The sequence below is a fragment of the Rutidosis leptorrhynchoides genome, chromosome 4, assembly GCF_046630445.1.
Source record: "Rutidosis leptorrhynchoides isolate AG116_Rl617_1_P2 chromosome 4, CSIRO_AGI_Rlap_v1, whole genome shotgun sequence".
NCBI lineage: Eukaryota > Viridiplantae > Streptophyta > Magnoliopsida > Asterales > Asteraceae > Rutidosis > Rutidosis leptorrhynchoides.
The window spans coordinates 633460465-633477007 of NC_092336.1; the positions used below are offsets into that span (position 1 = coordinate 633460465).

General features: G+C 32.9%; 1 protein-coding gene across 1 annotated transcript; it reads left to right on the plus strand.

Moving 5' to 3' along the window:
• Positions 1–2724: 2724 nt before the first annotated feature.
• On the plus strand, positions 2725–5192 carry LOC139843131 (palmitoyl-acyl carrier protein thioesterase, chloroplastic-like). Its single transcript, XM_071833204.1, has 6 exons — positions 2725–3093; positions 3450–3580; positions 4321–4434; positions 4520–4694; positions 4780–4848; positions 4962–5192. Exons 1-6 carry the CDS (start codon positions 2725–2727, stop codon positions 5190–5192), a joined length of 1089 nt encoding a protein of 362 aa, XP_071689305.1.
• The last annotated feature ends 11351 nt before the right edge of the window (positions 5193–16543 follow it).

Consider the following 16543-nt stretch of genomic DNA (forward strand, 5'->3'; position numbering starts at 1 on the left):
GCATTATTTTATCTGTTAAAGAGTTTTACAACATTTTAAATAGTTTAATTTTATAAACTCGTTTTGCATGATTTATTTCTGTTAAAGAGTTCTATAATAGTTAATCAATTCAATCAACTCATACGCTACGCTTCAAGAGCAATATGTATTCAAGATTACTTTTAATGATCTGCACAAGTGTCCACCCGAAAAAACGCGTAAAAATGCTTTATTTCTCTCTTCTTCATATTCTACTCTCGTCCTTCACCTCTAAAAAACCTAGATCTTGCTTCCTCTAGCCATTGGCGTTTGACGGTGGTCCGCGGGACCCTCTTCTTTCTTCTTTCCCTCTCACCTTTCACCTCAAAAAAAAACTTAGATCTTGCTTCCTCAAGTCACTGGCGTTTGCCGATAGTCCGCAAAGCCCTCTTCTTTCTTCTTTCTCTATCTCCTTCGGTAAGACCCCAATATTTAAGATACTCTTTTTATGAAATGATACTCCAGTCTTCTTCATTATTATTTTAAGTTAATTAAGTTAATAAAGTGTGAGTAAAAGTTAAGGGACTAGGGTTGTAATGGAAAAAGGTCCTTATATGAATGTTTGTTAGTGGAGGAGGGTAGAATGTGTATGTTTGGCAATGTGTTTAAAAGGCAAAAATGTGAAAAACGAGTGTTGGTGCCTTGGTGGTGCCCTGCTTTGCTGGGGCTTTGGTAACTTTTTATAGATACCTTTTTCGTACTTACACAATCGGAGTGAAACAATATATTCATTGTTTGCATTCTTACAAAATATATGGGGGTACATTGGGTGTTAATGTACACGTTTGGTTACAAAATTTGCTTTACACATATTTTAATACTTAATTTACTCATATTTCTATATATACTAATAGACAAAACGCTGTTTCACTATTTACCAATAGTAACCAGGAGTATTTTCGTCATTTCACCTTTTTTTTGTCTCCAACGATAAAATAAGCAACTTTCGTAAAAGAACCAACCCTTCAATGTTACCAAAAGATGTCGAAAAAAATTCTTTTTTTACAAAAAAAATCAACTAACTTTTTTTTCTCTCTTTTCTTCCTCAACGATAAAAGAGACAACTTTCATAAAATGAACAACCCTTCAATGCTACCAAAAGATGTCGAAAAATATGTTTTTTTTACAATATAGATCAACTAACTTAAAAAAAAAAAAAAAAAAAAAAAAAAAACGCTAAAAGAAACAACTTTCACAAAAGGAACAACCCTTCAATGTTAGATGTCGGAAAAAGTTCTTTTTTTACAAAATAGATCAAGATTTTTTTTTAACTCGAATTCAAAACGGAACCCCCAACGCGAAGCGAGGGCTCCACAACTATTTCGTCTATTGTCTTGCTTTACAAAAGTTGTTGGCATCATATGAGATTAATAATTATTCAAACATAATAATCCAATATATAGAACAATCCAACCATAAGAGTTTCACATCTAAGCAAACATGAAAAGGTCTAGCCTAACATAGTTTAATCACGTAAATAAATGTAATCTAGTGTACCAATGATGATTCCTTTATCCAATCTTCAAGTTGATGTTACACCTCTTTAGATTTGGTGAAGAATGAGTTTTGGAACCCTAAAATCGCCAGTAAATCGCCCAAGAACAAGATAAAACAAAATATATACGTCTGGGGTTCGAAATAGGTTTTAATCAACAAAACAGCCTGACGGGACCATTTCGCGATCGCGACAGGAACAAAGGGAAGGGGCTCGCGATCGCGAGGTCCATGTGATATGGTGTTCGCAAATGATTTAGCATTTTTTCGCGACACGAAATAAGCTTGATCACAACCTCGCGCACTAGAGAGTATTCTCGCGAAAGGGAAGCATGAAAAACTCAATTTTGGCCTGAAAAATGACTTGAACTTATATTGTGATTCCGACTCGAATCGGGACCAATATTTCTGATTTTTAAGCACCGAAACAAGTATAAATTATTCAAAATACTTCAAGTAACACCTTTGACACAAAAGATGTTAATCTTCGACAATAGCCTCGATAAATCTTCAATATAATGTTCGAAACTAATACGAACGGGACCTATATTGCGATAGAAAACATGTGTGTGTGTGTGTGTGTGTTTTAAGCAAATAAACAGTTTTTACAAAGACCTTCTGGATCAGTGGTATCAAAGAGTCTCATTAACTTTAAGGTTATAAGTTTGAATTTCTTCGTGAACAAAGTGAGTGTGTGTGTGTTTGTTTTTTTTTTTTTTAAGAATTCTTTAAAAAGGTGTATTATTGGTCTAACTAATCATGTTTCATCCCAAATAGCTAGGTCAATAAATTACACCCCAGCTAATATATGCGTAGCTCACTCTATCTTCTATATATTCAAAACAGAGATGCCAATCAATAACTTTAATTTAAAGAGGTTTCTATTTTTATTTACTAACAATTAAAATTTTATACTTTGAAACACAATGAATTCACCGACATCAGTACGTATTTAATTATTTATACATTTTTCAACGAATATATACCTATGCACATCAGCACATCGTCATACTTGAACTCACAATCGTATGATAAAGGTCATCTGAATATCGCTAGGTCAATTAATTAGCATTTGCTAAGAGTATTTCTATCTGTTTACATAACTAATGAAAAAAAAAAATCTAATATGGAGAATAACTTCATTAACCAACATGATAGATTCATATAAATAGTGATGATAAGTACATAGTTTACACATATGTAGTTGTTATCATGTCGACCACCACAATATCATGCTTACAAATTTCTTCCAAACACAATATTGACTTTGGTTATAACTTGTCATCTGCTAGTAAGCTTAGATGCAAGTTAGACAATGTGAAGAAATATTGTGTAAGTGATTCTTCTTCTTCTTCTTCTTTGAGTATGCAAGCTAAAAGCAATAAAACCAAAATCAGTGATACTTATTCTTCTTTGTCATCGGCTACATTTGGTGTTAGGGATTGCTGTGTGCTTCTTTCGGAAGTTCTTTCAGGGAGAATGGTATCCGACAATGTATTTCGTCAAGTTTTCAAGATCAGATCATATGAAACCGGACCAAGGCGTACAGCTTTAATAGACACTTTAATGAAATTCATTCAGGTAACATACATTACATGTTAAATCTGTACTGTTGGGTTATCATACCAATTTTGTAGACTTCGTTTAATAACTGAAAAGTATCATTTTGTATACGAAAGTTTTGAATATGCTCATTTAATTTGGATTATGGCCGTGTGCAAACTTTGCACATGACCGGCCGGCCATATGTGTATTTATTCTTTTGTTTCAATGTTTTGAACAAAAATTACCAATATAATGAATTGGAAAAGGTTCACAACATCACTGATCACTTTATTTAATTTGAATATTTCTAAGAAACTCGGAATTTAAGTGGATATTTATATTTGGTAACTTATTAAATTAGCACAGTTATATTTGGCTTGTTGGATTAATAGGAACCAGCGCTTAATCATTTAATGACAACCGGACTTTGCGATGACATGTACACAACGCCAATAATGAGCGCCCACAACCTAATTTGGGTGGTGACAAAGCTTCAATTTGAAGTTGACCGTTATCCTTCTCGGTATGAACACCACTCTTTCTTTATACGGGTTTGTACTGTGCACGCATGAAAGTGTAATTTACCTTTAACTCAAATTCTATAGTGTGTATTCAACATCATTTTGATATGTGTTATGCATCCAACTTAATTTCACTATCGTTCTTTATTATGTATACATCATGTGGTACATATATACTTCGATGATGTGGAAACTTATACGGATGTCGCGTGGCTCCTTACACATGATGGTCCAAAACAATACTCCATTAGAGAGTTGGATACACATAATGGTCCAAAACGAATTTAAGATGCACAATATATATATGATGGAATTGAATCATATCCCTTGTGTAAACTAGTAGTATCAAGATGATCCTTTAATCTATAGGTTGTGTGTTCTAAGTCTAAAGGTAAATATATGTATTTATTCGGAAAAACTATACATATACCATAAAATAGCATAGTGGTTGGGGTTATCTTCACAACTGGTTATAGATGTAAGAAGTTATATGTATGTAGTACAGGGTACGTAATTAAACTGGTTTTACTACATACAAAAGTATCTTATATGTAGTACTATGTACATGTTTACATAAAAGGGAAAATGAAAAACTTGTTCTACTGTCATGTCTAACAGTCACTTACAATAGATAGTAATTACACAATTGGCACTAAATGTGAATGTTTAACTTTACTAGAACTTAATGTTTTTTTTTTTTTTTTTTTTTTTTTTTTTTTTTGCATGCACGAATTTCATACAGCTATGATGTCGTACAAGTAGATCACTGGAAATCGTTACCGGGGAAAAATAATATGAGTTGTAAGTGGTTATTGCACGATTATCAAACAGGCGAAATATTAGCAAGAGCATTAGCGTACAATTCAATCTCTTACCAAGTTATTTGTATTGATGGTGGTATTAATTGTAGTACATTAATATATTTATGTGATATGTTATAGTAATTGGGTCGTGATGAACAAGGAGACGAGAAGATTATCCAAATTTCCAGATGATGTCCGAGCTGAGTTAGCGCCTTATGTTGTGGATACAACACTTCCGATCCAAGAAATGACTAGAAAATATAATAAAAAATTAAATATAAACGATGTTGTTCATGTTCGCAACGGTTTAATGGTGAGTTATTAAATTTATTAACAATAATTATTCATTTTAACATTATTACTAACTTTTTTCATATGATGTTAAATTATATATGCAGGCGACATGGAATGATTTGGATACGAATCAACATGTTAATAATGTGAAATATACGCAGTGGATCCTTGAGGTGATGACTGACTTAACTAATACGTAGTATCTTGTACTTATAAGAATTAATTAATGATGTATTTTTATATTAATATATGAGGATTAATGACCTAAGACATCATGCTAATGTAGAGTGTTCCAAATTGGATTATGGAAAAGTATGAGCTTGCTAACATGACATTAGAGTATCGTCGAGAGTGCACGATAGGCAGTTTACTACAGTCACAAACTTTTGTACTAGAGACCGACAACACAAGCGGAACAGTTGATTGCCAACATCTACTTCAATTCGAGGGCGAGAGTAGCGGTGTGATCATGAAAGGAATGACTATATGGCGACCAAAACGTGAATCTTTTCATTAAAGCCTATTTGTTATTCACTCGTTTAATGTTATATCTATGGTTAGTTACCAATATTATGAGTGTGCCATAAAAACATCTAACGATTAAGTTTATAAACTTCTTAAATGTAATACGGAGTAGCATTTATTGAATTTTTGTCTGAAGAAATGCAATATCTGTAAGGATATTATGACCCAAAACAACGCAAGTGATTCAACAAGATCACTCGCCGATAGTAATTCTACAAGATTACTAACCCACTTAATGAACGAAAGATTATAAATGCAAGAAATGTAAATCGACACAAGAGATAACGTGTTTATATGCAATCGTTGTGATTGCTTTAGTCCACGGACCAACTAGAGAATGTATTTACTGAATATTTGTGATGTGTTTACAATAAGTTACAAGAGGGTCTATTTATAGAATGATTTAAGGAGTAAGCTAAAAACAATTCCTTGAAGCTTCATGTGAGTTTCCTGACAGCTTCATGGATGCTACATGTGAGTTTCCTGACAGCTTCGTGGAAGCTACATGTGAATTTCCTCACAACTTCGTGGAAGCTACATGTGAGTTTCCTAACAACTTCGTAGAAGCTACATGTGAGTTTCCTAACAACTTCGTGGAAGCTTCGTGTGAGTTTCCTGGAATCTTCCCTCTAATTGTTTAAAGTTCTCCATATCTCCAACAATCTCCCACTTGGAGACTTTGAACAAACACAACCTTCGTCAACCCAAAATATCAATGATCTAACCAAGAACGTTAAACCACCATTATACCGCCAAACTCCATTTGGGACACGCACACTCAACACATACTTCGGATGAGCAGACTTTCGATACAAGGTCTTCAACACTACTTGTTAGAATTGAAACATTAACTCTCTAATTCTCTAGTTGGGGTCTTCTCTCATCAATTCATTAGAAGACCAATTGAGGTAATGCAAAACCTCAATTTCTCTGTCGTAACAACCTTAGTAAACATATCAGCAGGTGTAATGACCCGGAATTTCCGACCAAATTTAAACCTAAATCTTTATATGTTTCCGACACGATAAGCAAAAATCTGTAATGTTGAGTCTAGAAAGTTTGAAATCTATATTCGGATAATCAGTTACCCTTTGACCATGCCTGATGATTCACGAACAATTGTTCGTAAACAATTAATTATATATATATATATATATATATATATATATATATATATATATATATATATATATATAAATATATATGTATAAATTCTTTACATAAGAAGTATTAAATATAAATAGTACATAATTATAGAACCTTTTGATCAGATTTCAAACAGTTAATAAGTGAAATAATTGATTATACTTAAGCTAAAAAAATTTAGGAGTTTTAGGATCACTTTTATATTTTAACTGTTTAGCAAGGAACGCAATATAACCATCCGTGATAAAATGTCGGTATGTAATTACAAGGTATTAGGCGGCTACTATTTGCTACGCACGCTTCTTAAACCTGTGATTCAATTAAGATAGATATTTATTATTATATTATTATTATTATTATTATTATTATTATTTACTCCGCAATTTAAGGAGTTCAATCAAGGGTAATGTGTGCCAACTAGCTAACTTAATTGGGTTATATATATATTACTTATACAAATGCATATACACACATATCACATAAGCATTCAATCCACCTTTCTTTCTCTATCTCTCTTCTTCCTCCTGATAGAAAGCCTTCAATAATCATCCCATTTATACTTCTGTTTGGAACCAAAAACTCCACCATCATCATCGTGATTCACTCCTACTACTAACATACTTGTTTCTGTTTCGTTTAGTTATGATCATGAAACCACTACATCATCTTAAACCCTTCACTTTTAACCACCTATAACCATTACTTAAATTATCATTTTTCCACCACCACCTCCAAGACAACCATCACAATTCAACTACTGCTGCGGTACGTATCTGTTTCCATAGATACCCGACACCACAACTTCAAAACCATCGATACACTAACCATCAAAGCAAACATCCATTAATCATCATATTACTCGCTACTGTTTGGGTTCTGTTTTGTTGTTGAACGAGACCCAAGAACACCACCAATTCGTTACCTTTAAAACACCACCTTAACATCACTATAACCACAACAAAACCATTGACATCTTCACTATAACACCACCTTGAAATCACTTTATTCTCTTGTTTGCACACCACTTCTGCATGAGCAATCACCCTCGTCATCTCTTCAAAATCAAATCATCAAAACCCATTTGAGGAACAAATCCCTACGACGGTTACATCTGCTAACTTTATTATTACTGTATCCCGGTATTTTTGTTTTCTTGCTCAACAAATCACCTTAAACCGCCAGAATACCACCAACTTACAACCCATTCATATTGCTGCAATTGAACCGTTTCCATATTTTTTTTTTTTTTGAGATAAAGATGATGATGATAGTGAAAAAGATTAAGATAATAATTGATAGATGATGAGTGCACGTTGTCTTTTCTTTCTATGGTCGACAACCAGTGAGCAAGAAACCCCACAATTCCTATTCTGTTCCTGTTCTTAATTTCCTAACGACAAAACCTAAAACAGATAACCCCACCTGATGGTGATCGAGTTATTTTATTTGGGAATTCCTTTGTGGGTCGAATAACACAATCGGTTTCTGGCAGTACTTATGGGACTTAATATTTAGTGGACTTTTTAATTGGGCCAACACAAGCCCACGAATAAAATCGCAAGCCCAATGACAACCAAGCTATGTGTTGATTTTGTTTATGTTTCCTTTTAGCGAGAACATGGTCACGGATAGATGATTATGGTTGTTATGACGATTGACGTTGATGAATATGATTATGATTATGATGATAGTTGATGGAGATGATGACATTATAATAAGATTATGATGATGATGATAAAAACTGATATCTATAGAAAAGAAATTAATATGGTTATTATACCAGGAAAGCGTAGTAGATCAGATGGTTGGAGTGTTGGTCTTGGAGCTAGAGGTCCTAGGTTCGAAACAAGGCTAGGGCGTTTTATTTTTATAACAATTAAAACTGTTGGACCAATTTATATTAAGCAATTATTCTTGGGCCGAATTATTGATGGATTGAAATATGAGTTATATGAATTTATTTCGGCATTAAAACCGAAAGGCAGAAATAGTGGAATAGTTAAGGAGTGTTTTTGAGTTAGCAGGACGTTGCGGGTTTAAACCCGGACTTGGGCATTTTTTTAAGGATTACTTCATTAAGGTAGTTACTTATTTATTATTATGGTTAACTTATAATTATTATTATTTTAAAATTGTTGTTATTATTATTATTATTAAAATTATTATTTTTATTAAAATTTTCATTTTATTTTCATAAAAACTATTATCATTATTGTTATTATAATTATCATTTTTATTAAAACTATCATTTTAGTTATCATTATTATTATTATTATTATTATTATTATTATTATTATTATTATTATTATTATCATCATTAACATGATTTTTATTATTATTATTATTATTAACATTATACATATTTAATACATAATTATATTACTAAACTATATAAACTGTAAACAATAAATATATAAATATTATGTAATTAATAAGTGAAGTTATTTGGTTACAACTATATATGTTAATATATATACTTAATATAGGTTCGTGAATCCAAGGCCAACCATACACTTGTTCAATGATGTTATATGTATTTTTACTACAAAATACATTAGGTGAGTATATAGTCCCTTTTAAACTCTAAATATTTTTGGGCTGAGAATACATGCGCTGTTTTTATAAATGATTTACGTTATGGATACAAGTGATCAAAAATAAAATCTACGTTGAGTTGTACCATGGCATATTTCTTTATACTTGGTAGCTAATATTTACGTGAGGAGCGTAAACGCGAATCCAGTTGATAGATCTATCGGGCCTGAAAACCCCAACCGGGCTGGACGACCAGTTTTAAACGGTTGCACAGTACTTCGTTTCGTTACTACACTTGGTACGGTGTAGGATTTATTTAAGAATATGCTGCTGTGATTTAAATGTTAAGTATGGTTACCAAGTGCTCAACGACTTTTCATACACGAGGAGTGTATTATGTATATACATGAAATCTTGTGGTCCATAGTTATTACGCTGCTAGCATCAAACCTATATATCTCACCAACTTTATGTTGACGTTTTAAAGCATGTTATTCTCAGGTACGAATTAAGTCTTCCGCTATGCATGTGCTCATATTAAGGACATTACTTGGAGTCGATCATCGCAATGGGACCAACTGTTGAAGACTTCGTCCGGGAGGATTAGGACGGGTCGTTATAGGTGGTATCAGAGCGTTGGTCTTACCGAACCAGGTCTTGCATTAGTGTGTCTAACTAGTAGTTGTTAGGATACATTAGTGAGTCTGGACTTTGACCGTGTCTACATGTCAAAAAGTTTTGCTTATCACATCTGGTCGGAAACCATCTGTTTATTATCCTTAGAGAATTTCCTGCTTATCATTCTTAAGTCTAGACACGTCTTACTGCATTTAGTGCATCGATAGTGTATAGACAAAACTCATATCTTAGCGTATCTGTTACTGTAGAATTGCCTGACATATGCCGTAAATTCCTCTGTAGTTTACAAAATCTTTGGTATTATAGATATTCTATACAGCCAGAATATTATCCGATATCCGAAAATCATCTCACATCGAAGATCTCTTCCATCCACCAAATTGCCATTTTCAATCTGAAGCGCTTACCGGCGAACCTGTTCGAGAAACCATTTTCTCTACCCTTTTTCCGAGTATCTCATCACGATTACATACTATCCCATATTTCGAATCTTATTCATTCGCTCGCTTCAACCATCAACCATTCCGTAGTACTAGAAGAAGTTAACGAACTACGCGCTCGTGTGACGACTTTGGAGAAACTGGTGCGAAGGTTACAAACACCAGCAGCAGCACCAGCAGCATAATCAGTACCAACATCATCGACGTCGACAGTACCCTTATCATCCCTAAACCATAACCGCGCCGTAACTCTTAACATCACAATCTGTACCTCGAATATCAACATCACACGCCTCAATATTACCATCTGTATTTAGAGTATGATCTTCGTTCTACATATCGTTCTACATCGATTAATTTCGTTCTACGTATTGTTCTACCTCATTTACCTTCGTTCGACATGGCAATTATGTAATCTCTAATGTTTTAGAGATCATGTAATCAAGTGCCAACAATAAATCAAATGAGTATAATATCTTATTGACTCATTAAATCTATGATTACATCTGAAGAAAATATATATGCAAGTATATTTTCATAAAGATTGTAATTAAAAATCCTTTCGTACAAACTGTTGATGATGAAAAATATTTTAACGGGTAGGTAGTACCCGAGGAATATTTAGATTTCACATTAACAAGATTCATTGTACATTCTTCGAATCTGATTCAACGGTCATCTATTATCCTATTTACAATCATCGATATACGTATCCGTTCACCACAGAATAACCATTTCTGTTCAAATTTCATATTTGGATTTTGATCTATCATAATCCAACAAGTGGCATAATGAAGAAAATATTGGACAAAATAAAATTTGTTAGAAACAAACGGATTAACTAATTGAAAATCTGTTAAGGATTCCACGCTAACTGTTCCGGCTAACTGTTCCCAGCTGACTGATTAACATTTAATTTATCGCAATTTACATTCTTGCAATTTTAATTTCTGCACTGTACATACTGTCGGGACACATGTACAACAATACGTCGGATTAATTCTGAGACAACACGTTGTATAATGGGTCATGATATATATTTATTTATTTTACGCACTTTAAATAACGGGACACGTATGCAAGGTTTCGACTTATCATATCGACCCATCTATATATATATTTCGGAACGACCATAGACACTCTATAGTTGGCTATACAGGGTTGAGGTGGATTCCAAAATATATATATGGTTTGAGTTGTGATCGACACTGAGACTGGTACACGGGTCACGATACGTATTAATTAATTCGAATATTATATATATAAATATATAGTGAACTATTGAACTATTGGACAATCGGACTATTGGACTACTAATTTTGGACAATTAAAAATGAGTTAAAATGATGATTATAACATATGAAACTAAACAATTCTTCAAATTTGCCACTTGATTTCATTCTAAACCTCATTTGTACCTCGACAATTACAATTCGCGCTCAAACCTTTCATAATTCTCGAAAACATTTCGATCGAGAGAATGAACCAACCGCACCTCATCTCTGGAAGAAAAGATTCTTGCATATAGTTATGCACTCGAAAACTCTCAGAGACTGAGTCAACGTTTAACACGCAGCAGTGTTAATTTCTTTAATGTTATTATTACCCAAAATAACTTTGTAATCCCTTTCCAAATTAGCCAAATTTTGTCCCAGCTCCAGCAATTTGATTTCGATTTTTCGTCCAAAATAACCTTGTTATAACCTCGGAATATATACGTGTTTATTTATTGTTACCAGAGAACCTTTTATATTCCACCCTATTACCATCAGCGTTTAATCATCTAAAAACACAATTCTCCTGAAACCACCTCGGTTTGATAACCGATGACTCAGATCCGTTAACTTTAAAAATGCTAACGAAGCAGCATGTTGTAGATGGTCTTAATGGCCAAAAGTTGATGATAAAGAAGGAAGTGTTAGGAATGCTCAATAGAAAATTGGTACTGGAAAACGAATTGAGCAAACCATGAAGGAGACTGTGAACAAATCACAAACACTAAACCTGTACTTAACCAATCCAGATGATTCAGTATCTGCTGAAACCTTTAAACGAATATCATGTTCCTTACTTATTCTAAATCTTTGCGGAAACATTTTCTTCATCATCCTTTGATCTAGAAATTTCAAAATATCGTCATAAATATCTTCAATATTTCTGAAGATATCTTCATAAATATCTTCGTTCGAAATTATCTATCTTCCCGTGGTATCTATGTTACCTCATAAAAGAAACTGTGTTAGTTTCTAAATTCTGAAACCTTCGAGTTTAAAATAAGAATGTTTTGAAGTAGTGTTGGGAACTGATGCATGAATTAGTATAATATAATGACACTTGATCAACGTCATTATATTACAGTAAGCCATGTTGAGTTTCTAATGAAGCATGATGATTCTCAGTACCGTCATCATGTGCCATGTTACACGGCTCCTACATTCTATCCAATCTCCAAACATATCAAGAACATATCATCTTGATAGTTCTACCTTTTCCAGGATATTCTGGTAATTTGACAAATCAAAATCGTGCCATTACCATTTCTTTCTTAGAGCATTAGTTATGTTCATTCCGAATTTCATACCTACGAATTCCGGACCATTACTCGCTTGACTCGAAGTCGGGAAGAGAAAACGAAAGCATGAAGCTTTGAAAAATAATGAAAAATACAAGGGCCGAAAACCACCCAGAAACTACAAACCGTGTATATCAATACGTATTGCAACGTAAAGACACGGGATAATCAAAAACATTATAATTCCGAGGAAATGATAGAAGTAAATAGATTCATCTGAAGGTAAATGAAAGAGGAGAATGAAAGATATGAAAGTTAGAAATATAATAAGAATCAGAACAGGATGGAGTATATTAAGGAATGAGTAGAGGGAGAAAGAATAGAAGGTGTGAGTTGTAAAGAAATGAAGGGGGTGGATTTATAATGAAGTATCCGACAAAGAAATCAAAACAGATTGCTGCATTAAATCAAAGAAGATTCTGATCGCCGAATAACCAAATCTCATCACAAAAGATTTTCTTTAAATCGCTTAAAATCCGGAAATCAATCATAACCACGTCATCGGTTAAAACGATTCCATATTACTCATTTCATTTTCTTTGTGATAGCTTCACTCGTACGCTTCACATGATCGAATCATTTTATCTATATCTCTCAATAATGATTAAACTCCATTATTACCTCATATTCGTCATGAAAACATTCTCATTGTTATCCATGACAACCTCTACCAAATTTCGGGGACGAAATTTCTTTAACGGGTAGGTACTGTAATGACCCGGAATTTCCGACCAAATTTAAACCTAAATCTTTATATGTTTCCGACACGATAAGCAAAAATCTGTAATGTTGAGTCTAGAAAGTTTGAAATCTATATTCGGATAATCAGTTACCCTTTGACCATGCCTGATTGTCATAACCCGTCCTTAACCATAAGAACGAGTTAGATAACGTATGATTTCATTGCGAGGTATTGACCTCTATATGCGACATTTTTAAAAGAACAACTGCATTTATTTTACATTACAAACCATAACTCTTATTTTAATACAAGCTTTAGACAATAAAAAGATGATTATCGTTTAGCGATAATCTTAGACTTACAAACTTTACATGTGATGATAACAATACGATTTCTAGCATATTTTACATTACAAATCCTCCGATATGCAGTTTTATTTTTGACACAAATATGCATACTCAAGATCTTGTTTAAATTCAACATGTTGCAGCGGAAGCTTCTAATTATCACCTGAGAATAGACATGTTTAAAACGTCAACATAAAGTTGGTGAGATATAGGTTTAATGCCGGCAGCAATATATATATAGACCACAAGATTTCATATATAAACATTTTAATAAAAATATTCTAAGTGGTTGAGCACTTGGTAACCATACTTAACATTTAATCACGTCTCATATTCCCTTTATTATGAAATCTTACTACACTGTACCAAGTGTAGTCACGAAACGAAGTACTGTGCAACCGTTGAATACTGGTCGTCCAGTCCGGTTGGGGTTGTCAAGCCCGATAGATCTATCAACAGGATTCGCGTTTACAATACCGCTGTAAATATTAGTTACCAAGCTACAGGGAAGTATGCCAGTGGTACAACTCAACGTAGAATATATTTTTCAGTTACTTGTGTCCATAACGTAAAACATAAAATACATGTATTCTCATCCCGAAATATTTAGAGTTTAAAAGTGGGACTATATACTCACTTTCGTCTTGAAGATATATATATTTTGACTTGGTCTCCCGGTTGATATCACGAACCTATCCATATATAATATATCAATACCTTTTCTTTTTAAACAACGTCACATATATATTCTTGTTATACTTTTAATACTTTTTATAATTCCTTAGTCCGTAGTTAGCAGTTCGTTGTTAGTAATTCAATTTTAATGGTTCATATTTAGATGTTTAATAAACCCCCAACGAAATAAATAAAACCCCCAACGTATATGTATTGGTCGAGATTAATCTTGACCCACGGTACCGGTGTTGTCAAATGACGTGTTGCGTACATAAAGTACCGGTGTTGTCAAATGACGTGTTGCGTACAAACATGGGATCTTATGATTAATCTTCTCGTGTTGTTTACGGGTGATCCTGAACCATATAAAATTGAATTATGAGTACATATATATAAAATATCAGGTTATCTTAAAAAGATGTGATTTATTTTAATTTTCTCCAATTAATCCCGAAGTTAAACTAGTCTTGGATAGCCAATTTTGTTTCGGTCATAGTTTCTTCGTTACAACTCTGTTTTCGTTGATTCAACTTGCCATCTCCTTGGATCGAGTTCCTCTTTAAGACTATGAACTGTAAATATCTTAGTTTGTATTCAAAATCACACGGCATAGGTGAAACTTTAGTGAAACTTATGAAGTTAAACCTTTTCCTTTATGTAGGCAACCTTAAATGATTATTTTTCTAAAAATACTTATACTTTGAATTAAATCATGAAATTTTTATGTGTTACCATATTCATAGTAAAAATCATTTTTCCAGAACATAAACCTTCAATTCAAAGTTTAAGATGGTTTTTAATTATCCAACCCAAAACAGCCCCCGGTTACACTCCGACGTCGTAAAAACAGTTTTTAAGGTGTTCTTTGAAAAACCAAGTTATACCTTGTTAAATTAGCATATATTTAAGTTATATTACAGGTCTTGAAGTATTTTAAAAGTTAAGTTAGAAGGATCTATTTAGTTTGCAAACAAGTTTGAAAACATTCAAACTATGTTCTTGTTGTTAAAATTGTATACCACAAAATATGATAGCTTTATATATATGAATCGAATAAGGTTATGAACATAGATACTACCTCAAGTTCCTTGGACAAGGTTTCTGTAAAAGAGGAGTAAGAACCTAGAACCAAAAGGGTGATGGAATTGGATGAAAGATTGGAAGTAAGTTTGTGTTCTTGGAAGGATTTCTTGAAGTGTTTTTGTAAGGTTTTCTTATGAGATTTAAGTGTTGTTTTTGAAGCTAAATGATGGAGAAAATGCTTGGAGATGATCAAGTATGAAGTTAAGAGTATTTTGAGAGAGAAATGGAAGTGTAAGTATGAGAAAATGGGGTGAAGAAATGGTGTGCATGCATAAAAACGTTTTTAGGTTATAAAGGAAAAAAAAGATACCTAACTTTGTTTTCTTGCTAAATAATTCATGCTACTTGACAAATGGTTGGTTCCACATGTTTCTTAATCATTTAAGGCTACTAAGGAGCAGATTTTTATTGGTATATACCAATAGTAAATACATCTAGAAGCTGCGTATGATACGGGTACATATACCCTAGATATACGTGTAGAAATCTTTGAGAAAACGGAACGAGGATTCAAATATAGCTATCTTTTGTAAATATACTTATATTGTTTTATGTATGTAAGCCCTTTAAAAGTGATAAAATACATATCTATACGATGCATGTATAAGTATTATAGGTTATAAGTATTTATGTCGAAGAACGTTACGTATAGTTATCGTTTTGAAAACTTAAGTTAGTAGTTTCAAAATATACTTATAACTTATTGTTATTAATACAAAATGAGATATTAAAACATCCTTAGATCATGTTAAATATGTATATATACATATATATATACACAAACGTATAATTATCATATGTTATATAGTTCGTGATATCATCGGTCAAACTAGACGGTCAAACGTTGTGTAAAACTCATTTCAAAAACATAAGTCTCAACAATTTGGATTGCTTATCATGTTGGTAAGGTTTAATTTATGTAAATATTAATCTTATAAGTATAGAACGATCGAAAAAGTGCGGGTCATTACAGTACCTACCCGTTAAATAAATTTCGTCCCGAAATTTTAAAATTGTACCTATTTTGCGTCATCGAGAAACAAGTGTGGATACTTTTGTTTCATCTGATCCTCTCGTTCCCAAGTAAACTCAGGACCCCTTCGAGCATTCCAACGAACCTTAACGATCGGTATGTTGCTCTGCTTGAGCTGTTTAATTTCACGATCCATGATTTCGATTGGTTCTTCGATGAATTGTAGTTTCTCGTCGACATGGATTTCTTCA

What these genes read in the sequence shown, in the direction of transcription:
- LOC139843131 (XM_071833204.1), top strand. Translation starts at nt 2,725, where the DNA reads ATGTCGACCACCACAATATCATGCTTACAAATTTCTTCCAAACACAAT. An exon ending in GTTGACCGTTATCCTTCTCG is followed by an intron (nt 3,581 to 4,320) that starts GTATGAACACCA and finishes AATTTCATACAG; the next exon opens with CTATGATGTCGTACAAGTAG. An exon ending in ATATTAGCAAGAGCATTAGC is followed by an intron (nt 4,435 to 4,519) that starts GTACAATTCAAT and finishes GATATGTTATAG; the next exon opens with TAATTGGGTCGTGATGAACA.